This window comes from Boleophthalmus pectinirostris, unplaced genomic scaffold, assembly GCF_026225935.1.
Source record: "Boleophthalmus pectinirostris isolate CB_2022bp ecotype Guang Dong unplaced genomic scaffold, ASM2622593v1 HiC_scaffold_3, whole genome shotgun sequence".
NCBI lineage: Eukaryota > Metazoa > Chordata > Actinopteri > Gobiiformes > Gobiidae > Boleophthalmus > Boleophthalmus pectinirostris.
In genome coordinates this window covers 17,781,798-17,801,608 of record NW_026571299.1, presented here as the reverse complement: position 1 = coordinate 17,801,608, position 19,811 = coordinate 17,781,798, and the positions used below count along the sequence as shown (strand labels likewise).

At 36.4% G+C, this 19,811-nt stretch overlaps 1 protein-coding gene across 1 annotated transcript in view; it reads right to left on the bottom strand.

The window, feature by feature from the left end:
* Positions 1-7,504: 7,504 nt before the first annotated feature.
* The window catches only part of LOC110173772 (potassium voltage-gated channel subfamily D member 3-like), a 155,589-nt gene continuing 143,282 nt past the window's right edge, over positions 7,505-19,811 (bottom strand). The window contains exons 4-6 of the mRNA XM_020939782.2: positions 9,705-9,797; positions 8,406-8,641; positions 7,505-7,724 (exon numbers count right to left, since the gene is read on the bottom strand). Coding sequence (XP_020795441.1) covers positions 7,505-7,724; positions 8,406-8,641; positions 9,705-9,797 — 549 coding nt within the window. The remainder of the gene's footprint in view (positions 7,725-8,405; positions 8,642-9,704; positions 9,798-19,811) is intronic.

Sequence of the window (19,811 nt, the reverse complement as noted above, 5' to 3'; positions counted from 1 at the left end):
CCAGATTCAAAGAAGGAAAATGGCACGAGAAACAGAGCGAATGAATAAGTAATCCAATCTAAACTTCTGGCTGTGACTACATCAATATTTAAAACAGCAACCTCATAACTGCAGATCTTTTATGTAGTTGATATAGTGTTCAATTATTAATGTAGCGTGTTTGCTTTACAATGTTATGCGTTTTGTGAAAGTTGGTTAAGTAAGTGAAAGTAAATTATACGAATACGTAAAGAAAAAAAAGTACACTATTTGTTTAAACATATTAGAATCTTTATGTGAATACCTGAATGGCCACAAAAATCTCTGGACATCCGACTGTAAATAGTTTGCTGGTTTAATCTCCAACCTCCTGTGCTTGTGTTACTTGTATTCCCTTGGGCATGACACTATCCTATCTTTGCTATCACTGAATATGATTTTTTTAAACAAACAACTGATTCGTTAAGTGCGTATATGAAGACATTACTTTTCCAATGCATTATTTACCATTTCATCCTTATATTAAATCAAAATCATAGACTGTATAAAGAAGTAAGTAAGCAAGTCAAATGAAGTCAAATGAAGCTCATGATGCTTGTGTTTATAGGAAGTGTGGAGCCCAGAGTTCGATGTTAGGAATAGGAATTTATTTATGGACAAAACAGTGAAATACAAACACCAGGATTATGTAGAGAGGGTTAATACAAACATTTTAAGACCAAAATGTCACAGCTCATTGCAGCAGTTACAGAGAGATGTAATGAGAGATGTTTCAATGTAAAGTCAATTGGAAACAGGAGTAGATGGAGCCAGAAGGGTGCCCATGCTCACTTCCTTTTTGAAACGCGGCTAACAGTTTAGCTATGCCCATTTGTATCTACAGTCTGTGATCTAAATACTGTGTTCGACATTTGTGACTTGGAAGTTATAGCTTTGTTGTACAGTTGTTGTAATATTAAAGCGACCCCAAACTGCAGCTGTGTCTTGCTCCACTTCCTGCAGCTGCCAGTGTGAACTTAAAGCTAAAGGAAGCATCTTTTCCCCCCACCTAGGCCTCCGCTGTTGGATATGTCAAAATGTATTCTTGGACTTAAATTTAATGGCTGCACAGTTCATTGTGGTTGGCACATTTACGCTAGTAGAGGGACTGCTGTGGTACTAAAATTTAATGTGATACTGAGGAATAGACTCACTACTCATGACCAATTTTGGATACTACAATGATAATAAAAAAACACTCTTTCTTTAGACAATAGAATGTGATTTTCAACATGAAATCATAGTACTTTCTTTTTCATTACCACATGGTCTTATATCTGTGTAATCTCTCAGTTGCCTATGCAGGTTCCACAGTGGTGCATGGGTGTATACTATGTGCACTTATACTTGTTCTGATACAGCTCTAAATCATTCTAAAGCTATTCAGGAAAGGTTCATTTCTGTCCTGTGAATGTGACTTTTTAAATATTGATACTTGCTCAGATGAGTATTTAGTTACAATACCAGTTTTAGTATCAATTAGTATCTGATTTTCAACACTTTTGACGATCCTAATATGGACCATTTTGGTTGGAATGTGCAGGTTCCTCATTTGGCGTAAATCATTAAAACTTACAGCTACTCTTCACCTAGATCCTAGCTCAAAAACTTGATTCCTATTTGTTGCGAACTCTGATCATTATCTCTCCCTCTGTATAGTATAAAAATGTCTAAGTTTAGGGAAATGGCTGTATCTTCTGTGCTGTTTTATTGTTGAATTGTATGTCTTAAAGAGCCCATATTATGCTATTTTCTCATCTATATGTTGTTTCCTCATCAAAAACATACCTGAAGTTGTGCTTTGTTTCATTTAGGTTAGAGTTCTTCTCTCGAACAGATAACGCTTTGTTCCATTTTGATGTCATGTGGTAATACAGGAAGTGCTCCACAATGTTTTTAAACTCCATACACCTTCACTAGAATCATTAGAATGATTTCACCCTTGGATTTTTCAATTTCTAAAGGTGGAGCAGAGCTTTTAAGCTTGTAGACAAATTAATAATAAAGGATTACTCAAACATGTGTGAATGAAAGTAAACACAACTCCAGGTATATATTTTTGATGAGGCAACATGGCTTAAAGCTCACAAGAGTCAGTTTTGTGTAATATAGGACCTTAAGCTCTTGACAATCGTACACTTATTTTTTTCTTTATCTTTTCCCTAAACCCACTTAAGAAAGCAAATAAATTAGATAATATTGTTCACACAGACACTTTAGGCTACAATCTGCATGACTCACAGTTCAAACCTGTTTCATAATCCTATTTTTGGGTGTGCGTGCATCCTGTAAACCCAGCCTCCGTTCAAAGACAAAAACATTTAAGCACTTGAATACAAAAGCCTATAATGCTATTGTATTAAGATCCTGGAATTATTCAAAAATGCAGAAAATATGAGCTTGTAAACAGGGCTGACTATAGTGATGACTAAGGGCTATTTTATTACACTGTATAGCGCAGGTATTTGAGTTTCAGTCGCAAGGTCAAAATATTCCTGTCAGTCACAACAGACATTAAGTACTGCACATTTAATCATGTTTTTGAATTCTAGAAGGACAACTTTGGGAAGCAAAAGTGCCATTCTGTTGGAGACTAGAAGCAGGTAGAGTAGCCAATGTAACCCAGTAACACATCAGTATTAAACTTTCGAAGTAAAAATAGTTAACTAAATAATTCTCAGATGAAAATAGCATAGCGATGAAATAATGAAAATAAATGAATGAGTAAGTCTAGTATGAATGTTAAGTTTAGTCAGAAAGCAATGCCAGACCATAATCTTTGTAAGCCAAGTACTGAAATAATAGTAAAAGTATTTAAAGGTGCGCTATGAAACTTTTCTGGTGGAGGGTGAGTCAGCTGCGTGTCTCTGAGATGTTTGCCTTAAATGTTCCACTGTGTGACATTAAACTTATATTCTCAAGTATTTCATCACAAGTGAAATTGAAATAGAAAGATATGCATTCTTACTGTGAGCAGGTTCGCCTCTCCACAGATCTGACCTGATGGCATTGCCTCCTTGTTCCAATGGATATAAATATGTTTAATGCCATACTGTGGAACATTCTAGGCAAAGCAGTAACATCTCCATATATAGGTGGCAGATCCCATCCATCCATTTTCTTCCGCTTATGACAGGTACAGCAGTCTAAGCTAGCCAGCCTGGCGTCACCTAGTGCCTCCGCTCAATTTCATTTCTCTCCAGCGACTAGATCAGGAATCAAAATACAATAGACGGTTCGCAAAAACCCTGGCAGAGCAAGTTCGGCCACCAGCCAATCAGCAAATAGCCATATATTCAGTGTTGTCAACAATTCCCGAGATCGAGGATTTAAAGCCGGAACAAAGAGAATGTTTGGTGAATTTTATCAAGGGGAAAGACGTTATTGCCCTTCTTCCTACGGGATTTGGGTAAAGCTTAACATACCAGTTATCCCCGTTAATAGCAAATAGAAGCAATTGATTCAATGATGGAAAGTACCGCCTACCGTCGAGTGAACGAAATCTAAGACTGCGAGGTCAGACGGTTTGTATGAAGTGAAACAAAGTAAATCCGGCTGATGAATCAGGCTAAGTCTAAGCAGGATCTCTGAGTCATCCTTCACCCCGGACACTTCCTCCAGCTCCTCCAGACCCTCCACCAGAAAAGTTATGGGTTACACAAAGATATTATAAACTACTTTAAAGGGTCTATATTATGCAAAATTGACTCTTGTGAGCTTTAAGCCATGTTATAATGTGGTTACCTCATCAAAAACACACCAGGAGTTGTATTTACTTTCATTCACACATGTTTAAGTAATTCTTTATTATTAGTCAGTCTATATCTCCAAAGCTTAAAATGCACTGTTCTCCCTTGTGATGCATGATGAGGTAGTTTTCAAGTTAACACCTCTTACTTTTTGTTCAGAGACTGGTAATTCTCGGGCTGAAATTATCCAAATGATTCTAGTGAAGGTGTATGGTGGAGCACTTCCTGTTTTACCACATGACATCACAAGGTGGAACAGAGTGTTTTCCTTTTGAGAGAAGACCTCAGTGTAAATATGCAGGATTTGTGTGTTCAACATGTGAATGAAACACAACACAACTCCAGGTATGTTTTTTGATGAGAAAACAACATTATAACAGATCAGAAACAGAAAATAGCATAATATGGGCCTTTTAAATAAAAAAAAAAAAACATGATAAAATACTTACGAGTAAAAATACTTAAAAGACATGGTAATTTTAACTCATTACCGCCCACCTCTTCACAAGACAATGTACTCCGCTAATGTAAATGAATGTAGTTGTCAGAGTGCATTATGCATAAGGTCTATTAGCGTGCACTGGTGTAAGGTCACTGGTGTGTGCTGTGGCAGTGATGGTAATGAGAGCGCTTCATGTTCTAGTTCAGCTGGACAAATGTGACGCAAAGGGCAGTGGCTAAGAAAATGCCACTGGACACATAAGAGGTGGGTTAAGTATGACAAGAAAGAGAGGAAAAAATACATTGATTTGGTATTATAAGACAAGACAGGGACGACAGTAGCTCAATTGGTGTTTGTCCACTGTTGGTGGTTCGAATCCCGCTCTTGACTTAAAACATCACTGGCTGAGCAATTTGATCCTCTGACCCACAGGTTGCCGATGCGATTTCAGCTCCCAGAGTGCTGTGGTTGTGTCTTTGGGCAAGACACTTAACCCACATCGGCCCCTGTGTCAGCGTACACTGGTGTATGACTGTGTGTGTGAATGAGTGGCTATTTCCTTGATGTATAGCATTTAAGAGTGCCTTAAAGGTGGAAAAATGCTGTATAAAATATGATCCTTTATCATTTTACAAGATAAAAGAACAAAGAAAAAAAAATCCTTAAGTGCGCACATAGTATCACATTTAATATCCTACACATATGAATTATGAATATATTATTTTTACATATGCATTATTATAGAAACAAATCATAGCAGATATTTTGTTAGATCAGTATCTCACCAGTTTCTAAGTAAGGCATCTGAAATCATAGTGTTTCTATACTGCCGCCTTGTGTATATATAATGTAGTTGCAAGAATAAAAAGGCTACACATTTTATATAAAACGTTTGAAACAAATGAATATACAAAAAAAATATATATAAAAATAATAATAATAATAATAATAAACTATGAAAATATATATAATAAAATAAATACATAATAAATTAATATAAATAAATTAATAAACAGGACCTACACTTTTTTTTTGGTATCAGATTTTAATTGGCTTTATCTGACACGTGTTTTATGTCCAACAAACCAACAGTAGTTTTAACACAACAGACAAAAAGGCTCGATCTGGTTTGGCAAAGTTTAACAATCAGCCATATTACAGGAAAGTCTTGGGATTTCTCAGATTTAGAAAAACGATTGAAGCATGAAGAGAGAAAATGTCTGCTCCCTCCAATTTGAGTAAAAACATTAAACCTCTTCTTTTCCGGTAACAGTAACAGGGAGGTGGTGGTCTAAAGGGATTCTTCATAGCAGCATAAAAGGTCCCCAAAAGTGATGACAAAGTTTGGCACACAACAGTAGCTGAAAACGAAGCATAACACAGGAACACAAGAATACAACACAGCACAGACTTCACATTGTAAAATTATAAATACACTGACCAGACTATACAAAAAAAATAAATAAAAATCATCAAACCAGGTAAAATTATCCATTAGCCATTCAACTTGCCTGACAGTATAAAAGTTCTGATCACTCTTAAGGTGTTGCTGCCCCCTAGTGACCAAATATTTTTCATCAAATCTGTAGTAATAGATGTAATGTACAGTGTAAAAACCAAAGTTAGTTGTGCTTCCAAAAGATGCAGACTATTGAAATCCTACATCAACGTTCAAAACATTTCTTCCAAAAATGTTTATTTTTATTTTTTTTACTTCAGTTGACAATTATAGCTGAATGGATTCATTTAAGAGTTATGGCTTGGTTTTAGTTCCAACCATAGACAGTATAGTAGTAGCCAGGCTGGCGCCACCTAGTGTCTCCGCTCAGTTTCATTTCTCTTCAGTGACTAGGTCAGGAATCAAAATACACTAGACGATTTGCAAGAACCCTGGAAGTTGTAAACTGCGCACCGGCCAATCAACAAAGAGCTGTGAAGCCATGATGTCAAACTCAAGCGCCTGTCTGGGTCTCTTTTGTGGAACAGCACAACAGTAAACAAAGAGGTCGAGATGGGTGTAGACGAAGCCATACATTATGTGTTGGCAACGATTCCCGAGATTGAGGATTTAAAACTGGAACAAAGAGAATGTTTGGTGAATTTTAGCAAGGGGAAAAAGATTGTTCCCCTTCTTCCTACGGGATTTGGCACATTACATACGTCATGACCAAATAGCAGAGATTGGTTAAATAAAAAAGTACCCGCCTACCATAGAGCGAACAAATCCTAATGCTGCGAGGTCAGACGGTTTCCAAAAAGTGAAGTCGACTAATGAATCAGGCTAGTATACTAGGCCTATATATCAATATTAATAACCTGCCGAGGTCACTGAAAAATTGTCAACCCTGTCTCGTCATTTTGGTTTTAAAATGTTCATATTAATCCGCTGTGCATGATTCTGATGTTTGTTTGTTTATTTCATTATTTTGTCCGCAAATAAATTCCTGCTCCTCATAGGGAACTGGCCCCAAATTCACCCCTATAATTATTAACTTCAGGAGCTTCATTTGACTGGAGCCGAGCGCCATGGGTGACACATTCCCTTAGTCCACTTCTTACAGTGTTTTTGGAAAATCCTAACCTATTATTTGTACAACAAATTAGGCACATATTATCTTGGACACTCCTCCATGAGTAACAGTATAATTTTTTTTCTGGCCATCTTGCCAGTTTTGGATTTCAGTGTCAAGATTAATTTGAAAACAAATCATTTTCACAAATTACTTCCCAAGGGCGTTTTAAAGATTAAAATCCATAATCTGTCAGATATGATTAGGAGACCATTTTGTTTTGCTCCTTCACAACATATTATTAACATCATCATCCCCACTCATCACAGAAAAGGACACCAAGAAACTACTCGTATTTCCAAAACTTAACACATCAATCTTTTTTCCCGTGAATTAAAGAAATTAATAGTTTGGACCCACAATTGACACAAAAAGCAACACTTCGTCATGTAAACACAGTTGGTCTCACCTTCCTTCACAATACGTCAACATTTGTAACTGCAGTTCATTCGTGTGGTGATTACCCTTCTGAGTGCGTTTGTAGCGTTCTTGCACATGAGCAGAAATACAGCAATTCCTGTCTAAAAATTCAACAATGTAACCATGGCAACCTTAGTTCCCGTATCTACAATCCTTAACATCGTCGGTATCTTCTCCAAAAGTTCTCTTGGCTAAAGTGCTCATTCTTTTGTCCAATACTTCACCAAGGCAGTGTCCTCCTTCTCTCCTTTCCTTGTGCTGAACTACTCTATAAGTTAGGGTCCTTTTTTTTTTTATAGCTGGGGTCAAAGGGCAGAGACCTTGATGATGCTGGTGGGGGCGGAGCTGGTGGTGGTCTGGATGCTCGGGGTCACCGTGGGTACTCTCCTCTGTGGGGGGCCGTGGGGGTGGTGGCCCTCTCTGAGTGACGGGGGCGAGGGCAGGCTGATGATCGCTGTAGTAACCCGCCCGCCTTTACAGTTGATCCTGCTGCTGTCCTCCGGTCTGAGGTTCAGGTTGGAGCGACTGCAAAGAGAAGGGTATTTCAAAAAGTTTGCTCACATCTCACATGATTTGTTGCAAGTAAAAATATATGTTTTGTTTTATTAAGGTCATTAAACATGCACTGTGTAAGTTTTGAGGTGAAAGATCTGTCACCTGGTTGTCCCCATAGAGACATTATGGCTTTTACTGGAACCTTTCAGATTTTTGCAGTACATTTATCTTTCTTGCAGTTTTTTATTGCTTGAAAATGTTTGGATCTTCATGGAGACGGAAAGTTAACAAAGAATAATTTAAGAATGTAAAAAAAAAATCTGATAAAAAGCAAACCGCATGCAGCTACAACATTTTGAGGATGTGAAAGCATTCTAAAGGAAGATGACAGAAATATTTTACAGCTTTCAAAAAAATGCCAAGGAGAAATCTAAGTGCTCTCTTTGATAGGATTATGAAAAAAACATGCCTTGATATAAATAACATGACATGACCATGTGATTCTAATCTGATCCACAGTCCCCCATCTATTCCCTTTTTTTGTTTTTGGTAAAAAAACAACAACAAACAAACAAAAAACAAACAAACAAAAAACAAAAAAAAAAAAAAAACAACATGCAATTAACAAGAAACAATACACAATAATATATTCACAATTATATTTCAGCTGATTAACACCCATACTGTCATTATGACATAGCGCTGTTATACCTGGTGGGGTGCATGAGTTGGCTGCTCTGTATGTGCAGTGCACTGAGCTCCTGTAGGGGGCGCTGGGGGGTCTCTGTGCTGTGGGGCAGTGGGTTCCTGTTCCTCCTCTTCTGTCCACAGCAGCAGAACATCCCACTGTCCTGAGAGCTGAGGGACGGGCTGTGGGATGGGTAAGTCTGCAGAGCGCTCTCCAGACAGTTCTGCTCAAACATGTGCTCGTCCACAAACTCATGAGCCTGCAACACAAGGCAGACACTTACAAATATACAAATATACAAATATACAGGATATGATATGTAGGCTGTTTATAAAATGCAAAAAAGAACCTGGATATCTATATAGATTATTTGATATGCATGAAGAAATTGTTGTTTTTTTCATGTAATTTCTGACAATGGACAATGAATATTTGTCTTGTTTAAAATGTAAATTCTACTTAGAAACTGGTATGTATAATCCCAAATTTGCTAGGAGTGGAGTGGTCCAAAATTATGAAATAAGAAAATAAAATACAGTAAAAATAACCTTGAACAAAGTAATCCTATAACAAAGTTAGTAAATCTTTTGTCAGAACTAGTATTTTTTTCTATTTCAATAAATACCTATAACGATAAATATGTTTCACATTGTTATAACTAACTCAATGCAGAATTCTGTTTTATTTTGGATATTTTGCCTTGAGACCATCTGGGAGGGTTCTACATGTATCTCTAAGGTGGAATGTTCAGCAGTTACCATGGAGACACAATGCAAATCTTAGCGAATACTACCAAAAACGTTTTAAAAGCATCTGAAGAAAGAAAAAAATCCTACATTTATTGATAAGCATCACATTTTCACGATTGTGATCAATATGAATATTCATGGTCCTGTTTAGGAGCTTGAGTTTCAACAAAAAGGTGAACTCGATTCTAATGCTCGAAAACTTGTGACTGTGATGTGAGAGACTTGTTTAACAGCACAGATCAAATCACTTGTTATATTCCCAACTAAATCTGTTCTTTCTGGTCTGGACTGTTAAAATAAAGCTCAGATTAAAGTCTAATAGAGCTTCTGACAGAGTAGTGCCTTTAGTTAGCATTACACCCCGAGAAAAAGTTGATGACATCAGACAAAGTATAAATTCTGTTAAGAGACAAAATGTGCCTGATTTCTGATCAGAGAAACAGGACCTCCATAAACAACACAAACACAGGGAGAACATACAAACTATATGGAAAAAAATAATAAAAAAATATACTGTGCTGTTTTATGTTGTTCAGCTTAGGTTTTGTGAATTCTAAACTGAGATATACTCACGGTGGTTTTCTCCAAACAGTGCAGCAGGTGGTGGTGTTGGCTTTCTAACAGAGATGTGGAGCGAATCAGCCTCTGCTCATCCTCATCTGTCCCCTGTCACACACACAAATCACACATGAGTCACACAAGATACTTTATACTGTATTAGCAATAACTGTACACAATCACAATCTATAATACTCTGATATACATTTTCAGTAGTACACTGGCACAGATATGGTGTTAGAATCAGCACCAGAGGAAACATACTCAAACAAGAACAAAATCATAAAGGTTACTCTCATTTTTCAGGTGGAGAGAACGTTACCAGTGTGTCTTAATGCACTTTCATTACTTTGCTTTGAATATAATACAGTATGGCATTAAACTTATCTTTATCCGTGGAGATAACATCACCAGGACAAGTTCTAGTAAGAAAAAAAAAAATCTCAAATGGAATAAATGTAAGATAGAAAAGTAAAATGCCATACTGAGGAATGGAAAGTAGGTAGCAGACATGCCCACTAGAAAATCTTACTTAAATCTGAACCATACTAGTAAATGTGAAACCTGCTCTACCACAGAGACACTAAAAAGCTCCATAACTCTTTCATTTATACAGGATTTTTAAAATGTTTCGTTTACAATTCTGCATCACTAACCCTCGTGCAGCCCTTTAAAATAGTTACACTTGTGTTCCTTTGTGACAAAAATGTACATCGAAATACCACAATATTTTTATGCAATGAAGATTTGTGTTCAACTTTTTTATATCAGTGTTTTCATTTGCTTCTGCTCTAATCATACATACCAAACATTATATAATATTTTTAAATTTTAACCCCTTAAATGCTTTTTTTGACAGTAAATATATCAAATTATGCGCGTGAAAAAAAAAAAAAAAAAGTGATTTTATTCAATATTTTCCAGCTAATTTTAATTTGCAAACACACAAACTCACACAAACTCTTACACACTCACAAACAGACACATTTAGTGCACTCTGGGACTCCTCTAGAACACACCCATATCATTTTTACATCAAATATCTATGCCCTTCAATGTGGACTAAAATGTACAAATGTCTTTCTGTTGATATAATCTTGTAATGGAAGATACACAGTAAAAAGAAAATATCAAAACATTCAAAAAGACACTAAAACTAAAATTTTCCAACACCAAAGAATGAAAAATTTATCAAAAAGTAAAAATATCCTGGAAAAGTTATGCCAGTTAACAAAACCATTTTGAATGGAAGTCAATGGGACAAAAATGTACCAAAGGACCACGGGTGTGAGAATTTTGATTAGAGACCGTTTAATTAATGTGATCTTGAAAAAACACAGAAATTCATCACATCACAAAATATACAAACTGGCCAATTTTGGTGCTATTTGGTGCAATATAGCCAAAGTTATGCTAAAAAGAAAAGCTGAAATGCACAAAGATGTACTGAGGGGTGCAGGAGCATTAATTAATTCTTCTTCAGACCTACTTTTGAACAGACTAAAATGCAGACGCTCATACTGGCATGGTTAGTGAACTGTCTTGCCAAACATCTGGTCATGAGAAGAACCCACAACCTCCACTTTCAACTTTAACGCATTGTGGATGTTTATTCATTAACTCCCAAACTCATTAGCGCCATAGCTTTGGAGAGGGATGCAATCTGTCAACAAACCCGGCCTCGCGCAATGCTTCAAACAGCTCAATAATACAAGAGAGAAAAAAAATCAGCCAAAATAACATAATGCAAAGTGTGAGAAAAAGAGGAAACAGACAGTTGTTTGTATTGTTGGTATTGCTCCAACCGGGACTGACTTTGAAAGCTGCAGCTCGAACACAGCTTAGTCTCGGCAGTAATCACAATTGCCAAATGAAAAGGGAAAACAAATTAATTCTCTCCCCACAGAATGCACTGTTACTCCGAGGATTTGGGTGGGAGGCAATTCCAGCCTCAGGACTCTCATTCCCATTCGACACATAAACAAAAAGGCAAGCTCGACGTGGGCTGGGGAGACTTCCGCCGCGCATGCTCCTGAATGCTGTCAAAAACATGATTTAGACGCCAAAACAAATGTGCGAAGTGGGATATGGAAGGGGGGAAAAAAGAAAACAAATTATTAACGACAGCCCATCTGAACTGGTTATCATTAATACGTGAGCCAGGGACAATGTGAGCTGGTACAAGGGTTAGAAAATACATGAAACACTCTTCAGTTCATGGGTTTCAAGAACATGATTCATTCCTAATTTGATGTTTTAAACAACAATATAACATAGATCAAAAATAGTGCAATATTGGCCCTTTAAACCATTTATGGAAGGCACTTGTTGCTGCTGTTAAGTGCTATACAAATAAAGTCTTGAAGTCTTGCACAAACTCGAAATAAAAACAAATCAATCAATCAATCAAAAGATTTGACTGACTGAAAATTGGCAAACCTTGTCATTATTCAGAGACTGACACCACAAACTTGCCATATTCACTTTCTGGCTAAAATATGCATTTGTGTATCATTCTTTATTCATTTTTCAAAATAAAACCAAAAATAAGAAAATGGAAAAACAACCATTTTCTTTATTATTTGTCTCCAAAACCAAAATGAAAAAATGGATAACTATTCCCGTCCCGACACTCAGTCCTGGTTCAGTCCTGATTTAGTCCTGGTTTAGACCTAGTTTAGTCCTGGTTTAGACCTAGTTTAGACCTGGTTTAGACCTAGTTTAGATCTGTTTTAGTCCTGGTTATGTTCTGGTTTAGTCCTGGTTGAGTCTGTATGCAGTCCAGTGCAAAAGTCCGGCATCGCAGTCATGGAAACTGGAAACGGCCGTTATCCATTTTTTCCATTACTCATTTAAACACAAAATCGAAAACTAAAAAAACAAATCGTTATCTGTTTTTTTCTTTTTCATTTTGGTTTTGGAGACAAATAATGAAGACAATAGCTGTCTTTTCATTTTCTTATTTTTGGTTTTATTTTGAAAAACAAATGAATGAATGATACACGGATTAGTATTGACTATGTACCTTTTGCTTGTCTCCATGGAGATGTTATTCTTTGCCTACAATAGGTTGTTAACTCATATCTGTCTCCATGGTGACAAGCAGGTAACAAACAATACCTGCTTAAGTTACAAGTCACATCTGTGGAGAGGTGACACTATTCATAGCGCATGTATACTTCAATAAAAACACATGGAGACAAGAAAGTGACTCAGTGCACCTTTAGTCTTTTCAAATGCAATTATTTAGGTAATAAAAAAAATCAACAAAATAGTGCTTGGGGTTTATGAATGTTAACCCTTGTTTAGACCAACATGTTGTCTTGAATCTTAATCTTAATGTGTCTGGGTGTTTTAAAAACCTGTACTGTGGAATGGATGTCAGATTAAAAAAAAAAAAAAAAAAAAAACAAACAAACAAAAAAACAAGAAGCAAATCTAATCACAACAGGAACAACAGGAAAAAAAAATGCAATTCAATTTTTGCAACACTGCTCAACCCAGTCTATTATAGTGAGGTAACAGATGATGCTTTGTCCTGATCTGAACCCAACTCTCCATCCTCCCTTTTCTAGAATTTACGCAGTATTAGCCGTAGTTTAGTCCTGTATTCATGGCCCTGATTTAAACCTGCTTTAATTGTGGTTTTGTTGCTTTAGTATTGTTTCAGATCTGGTATATTGACCTGGTGCTATTGGCTCCAGTTCAGTTTAATCCTGTCTTAAGGCGAGACACTGCAGGTGAATGGGAAAAAAATCTTACACCATTTTGAAACTTATCCTGTAGTTTACCCTCAAAAATGTAAGAAAAATGTATTAAAACATCTTCATCATGTAATGTTTTCATATTAAAATAAGGTATTTTATGTGTAAAAACATCCAAAGTTGACAGTTTTTGAGACATGCAAAACAGAAACATGAAAAGAGCCAGGCTTGAATGTCTTGCTTCTTTTTGTCAACATTAGATACTAAAAAATACAGAGTGGATTTTGGATATCTTATTTAGTATTTCAGTAAACTAGATCTGAAAATTTGCCTAACAATTCATTCACTCAAGTTGATTAAATGAAATTAGTGGATAATTTTGTTGTTTCCACATGAAAGCTTGTGCTAAGAAACACTGACCAAAAACAAAAAATAAAACAAAAAACGTAATAGTGTCTCGTCTTAATCTTGGTTTAGTTCTAGGATAAATGGGCCCAGCTTTAGCATTGTGAAGTCCTTTCAATTGCACAGTTTAGACAAGCATTATCATGATGTAAAGATTTAAAATGGAAACAGACCAATTGGAAAAGCTCACAAAAGACCAATAACTAAGAGGTCTCGCTATTGCTAAAATAGATAAATGATCACAACAGACTCATTTTGATGCAATGGTGTTTCTGTGTAAGATACAATCAATCTCAAATCATCAAACATGGTCCTGCAACACAAGAGACGATTTTCAGGTGATATCAAAACGCCAATACTGTCCATTAAAACGTGTGATTTCTTTGGTAGGAAACAATACAATGGATTTATATAATCAGAGCGCAGGTTCAGGCTGTTTAAAGGTCTTATATTACACAAAATGGAGCTGTTGCCTTCTCAAAAACATACCTGGAGTTGTGTTTTGTTTTATTCAAACATGTTTTTTTTTGTGTGTTTTTTTTACATCTATCTTTTACCTAGATAGGCAGTTCCAGGACTGAAATCATCCAAATTACTGTGTTTTCTGTTTCTGTTTTCTGAAGAAATCAGCCTAAATATTCAGGGTTTGTGTGTTAATCTTGAGTGAATGAAACAAAACACAACTGTAATGAGGAAACAATATTATAACATAGATTAGAAAATGATCTTTAAAGGGTCTGAATCCAATTTTTTCCCAATGTATCTGAACAAAATATTCAAAGTATGAGCAGCTCTTGAGGTGAAAATATGTCGGCTGCATACTGTCTGCATCGATAGCATTTTATTGTCTGTTAACCAGCAAGTGCAGGCTAGTTATTGTTAGCTTTTCTGTGGTGACAAAACTGCCCTCTGGCCTCCTGAGAGTTGTGAAAAGAACTCATAAACTCACTGTGGGGAAGTAAAATTAAGAAGTAAAATTCAAGAACATGGCATCCATATAACCACAACACTAGATCAAAAATCAAACTCATATGATCACTAAAATATTGATCAAATATAGATTTTTAATTTGGGAAAACTTCATGATTTACTCTGACATTATTCTGGTCTGTAAAACCCTCCAAGATCTTGCTCTACCCCCATTAAAAGAGTTCATACAGTTGAATTTAAATACAAACTCTGGAGCATCGAGCAAAGGAGACTGTAAAATCCCAAACAGAAAGACTTCATTTGGACAGTCGGCCTTTTTATTCCACGCCACACACTCATGGAATCTGGTCCCTGCACAACTAAGGAACATGATCTTAGAAACAGTGGCTTTTGGACAATCAGACATGAACATAACATAACACTGACTAATGTGTATGTGTTTTAATATCACAGAGCAAATGTCACTATAGAATCACTATTTTTAGGACTTGAGACTTGACTTGATAAAATGGACTAAGACTTGGGACTCAACTTGGACTTGAAGCTCAGTGACTTGGGACTTGACTTGGACTTGAGGCCTATGACTTGAGAAGACTTGATGCTTGTCATAAAAAAATGTTTTTATAAAATACTTTACTCTTTACAGTTGATAAATGCAGTGATTAATTTTACAGGAACAAACTGGAACATGTCCCTCACATTTCTGTTTGGTACTTTGGATGGAACTGAAGTACTGTGATACTCAAAAGTACTACAGTAATACACAGTACAATAAAGTCAAACAGAGGGAACTACAAAGAACATGACATGACAAAATAACTGTAATTAAGCACTTTTAAATCTGAATTCTTTCTCTTCTACTCATAATGGTTCACACTAAGATCTTGTCAAGACATTTAAAAAGGGAAAATGTCCATTTCTAAAACTCTTATATACAGGAAATTCTCAGATATAAATATACTATGACTTTTTAAGAATAATTTAGTTAAAAATTCATATACATTGCAAAAATCTAAGCTATATTTGGTACTTTGGTTTAAAGATTGGAAATGATTTGAGGCTCAAAGCAGACGACTTGGACTTGACTTGGACTTGTGTGACCAGTGACTTGAGACTCGACTTGGACTTGCCTGTATTTGACTTGGGACTTGACTCGGACTTGAGGTCAAAGACTTGAGACTTACTTGAGACTTGCAAAACAGCGACTTGGTCCCACCTCTGTTGTCTATCATTTTTAATCTGTGTGTTGTGTGGTGCTTTTAGCGTGTTTTAATTTGACTAATATAACCACAGTAATATACACAGATATTAATGTCTTTTGTCATGTGTGATGGACTGAATGTTATTGTGCCTATATCCTGTTTTTTGTCTTGACATCAACTTGCCAATGGGACTACGGATGAAAATTAGCCTGTGCAGCAAACTCTGGCACATTTACATGCTGTACTAAGACATGTTGATAAATGTGCACTGTCCCATATTTAATAAAAAACATTAAAAAAGGATATAGCTCATCAAGAGAAAAATAAAAATATCAGGTACCCACTTAATATTTTAAAAGCCTTTATTTTAAAAGGGCAGTAATCATTAAAAATCTTCTTCAGGGTGAGTTAATAATTCCGGCCCTCTTAAAATAAAGGCTTTAAAAATATAAGTGAGTTCCTAATTTTTTTCTTTTTTCCCTCATAAATTAAATAGATCTGTTCTTCACATTTTTAAGCTCACAGTAAAAATCAGGTACAATGCCTGAAAAGGATTCCTACACGACTAATGCAAGGATATAGTCAATGATGAAAACAGGCCACAAATGATAGCTGCCAACTTGTTTTGGTCATGATCATTTGGTGAAGGTTTATGGAGTCTAAAATCATGGAGATGCGCTTCCTGTATGAAGGGGAGCACCTCTTGACATCATAAGGTGAAACAGAGCTAGCAAAACACAAAAATGTAAGTCCAGGTATGCGTTTTTTAATTGAGGAACAATGTTATAACATGATTAAAAGTTCAAACTCATTCAGCAAAATATTAAACCTTTAAAGGTCACATATTACGCAAAATTGACTCTTGTGAGCTTCAAGCCAGGTCAGAATGCTGCTCCTTCATCAAAAACATGCCCGGAGTTGTGTTTTGTTTCATTCACACTTCATGTTTGAGTAATCCTGCAATATTCTGTCTGCATCTCCAGAGCTCAAAATGAATTGACCTTTAGCTAATAAAAATAGGCAATTCCAGGGATGAAATTATCCAAATGATTCTAGTGAAGGTGTATGGAGTTTAAAAACACAGTGGAGCCCTTCCGGTATTACCACATGACATCATAAAGTGCAACAGAGATCTAATGAGGTTTGTGTGTTAAACATCACATCACAACATTAGATAGAATATAGCGTAATATCGGACCTTTAAATTGAACTTATTTTTAATGTACTGTTCATACCAGGCATAGAATAGTTTTTCATTCTCATTTATTTTCAAGTGACACAAACTAACTACACTAAATTACTGAATGTAGTTTCCAGTATTTTTGTCTGTCACTGATAAATTCTTCTTCTAAGTCTGCAATGAAAAGTTGTGTCCCTGGTATGAGTTGGCGGTGTATAGGCCAACTGCATATTGCTTATTTTTGGGTCCATTACTTTTAAAGGGCTGCGACAAATGGCAATTTCCTCAGCACCAAACAGTCGAAAGTGTTTGGTTTTCTCGCAGACTTCCACCACTTGTTGAAAGCTTATTACATTTTATGCCTATAGGTATAAAATAACTTGGGTCTGAGGCTTTGGGAATACTGTCATATGACTTAAGTGTGAACATTACATCTTCATATATTTTTGTAAAGGGGGTAAGGGGATGGGGGTATTTTGATTGTAAATTTATGGATATCTAGAATGAATTTTAATTGTATTTGTGGAAACTACCTTTAGCTAAATCTGGTGTAAAGCATCTTTTCTTTTACGAGATTTATGTGTTTAAACGTGGTCCCTGTTAAAGGTGCAGTATGTAACTTTCTGGAGGTGGCGTGTCTCCTGCATGAATCCATGGGAATAGGAAGTAAACACCATACTTTTTCAAGGAAAAAAATTCCATGCAGATAAATTAGTTTAATGGCATCCTGTGGAAGATTATAGCCAAATGAACTACATTTCCATGGAAACAAGCATGGCCTTGTAAGAGTCAGGTTTGTGGAGATGCAAGCTCGCTGACAGTAAGGTAAGCATGGTTCTCTAAGTTTTTTTGCGCAGTAGTCACAACAACAACAACAACAACAACAACAACAAGCTTTTATTTTAGCCTATTTTTTGGCTGAAAAGTTGCCAGTAGCTTTCGATAAATTAATACACAAAAGTAATACACTATGGTAAGTAAGTTTTTTATTTATATAGCTCTTTTCACAGACATATGTCACAAAGACCATTTACAGAGCATTATTCATTCACTCCATACCCAGTGGTGGTGACTACTATTGTAGCCACAGCTGCCCTGGGGCAGACTGACAGAAGTGCGGCTGCTGATCAGCGCCACCAACCCCTCTGATTACCACCATCACCACTCACGCACACACCACTTTCTTACTAGGCAATGTGGGTGAGGTGCCTTGCCTAAGGACACAACAAAGGTTTTTTTTTGTGACTGGTGCCCCACTGTGGCACCTGATTTTCCCAGAAGTCTCCCATCCAAGTACTAAACAGGCCTGACCTTGCTTAGCTACTGAGATCTGACAGGATCAGGCTTTGACAAACTAATAGAAATAACTTACCAGCAAAACTACTTCATACAACCAGGTGATGGTGGTGTCATATATTTGTCTTTATGGAGATGCATAAGTTTAATGCCATATTGTGGAACATCTTGATGAAGACAAGCAAATGGGGGACCTTCCACCAGAAAACGTACACAGTGCACCTTTCACAATACAGATTTTAGCTGTTCACATCTGCATTAAATATTATTAGCTTATAGATTGTTGTGATGTTACCCAGCATCAGCCTGAGCGCACCAATCAGGAAGTAAACATGTGACCAAAGTCTGTAACACAAACAGAATTTACGAAAAGAACAGATGGAAGAAAATGACAGAAATCCTAAAGGAAGATTAAATAGCAATCATAAAACAGTTTTGAACCCCAGAGTGTAATCCTCTATTGTGTCATTCATCCCAATTTGTTCTGAGCCAAAGATACAATACGGAGCTGAGGGGCACAGCGGTAATGCCAGCCAGTGGGACATGTCTCACAGTGGGACAGGAGACGCAGTGCACTTTGATGGTATTTAGGACCATTGTCTCCACTCCCAGGACACCAATGAGTCTCCAACGTGATCTCTATTATGTTTAAATAGGTTTACTCTGGCCACTGCTGTGAGGAGAGGAGGCAGCCTGTTTGTTTGAGCATTACCACCTACATTTCTCTGTGATGTACAGTAAATTTAAAAGGTTGAGGGTAAAAGGAACATTTACATAATAGACTATTCAAGTCCATAGAAATCTATTTATAATTTAGTATTTAAAGACTAATGTTAGTATTCTCTGACTCATTCACAGCACAGTACTTTACACAGTATTTTGCAATTGGCTAAAGGGGCCAGGGCAGAGAATCAACCCGACTGCATGATTTAGCAGACTCCCAGACAGCAAACTTGACAACACATGATACAATAGCGAAGGAGAAATTCAATTTGTCAACTGGACACAGTTTATTTGGCTGAATACATTTTGCAGCTCATCCAAGCTGCTCCTTCAGTTCTGGTCAAATGCTGGTGGATACTTCCTTATATCTGCCTGTAGGGAGGAGACAGCTATAGTGAAACTACTCTGAAACTAATACAGCTACTTGTTTAGAGTTTCTGTTAGTTAGTTAGGCCTAACAGACAGACTAAAAGAAACGGTAAACAAGTAAGTCTGTTAGTTTCAGAGTAGTTTCATTGTGAGTGCCAGATGCTCACTGTAATTACGGAGCTACTGTTTCTGACATGTTTGTTTAGCTGTATTTATAAAATATATTATAATTTATATTTTTTCCCTGTGTTTGTATGTTTCAGGACCACACACACACTTCCACACATAGTTCAACATTTTAAATAAAAGCCAT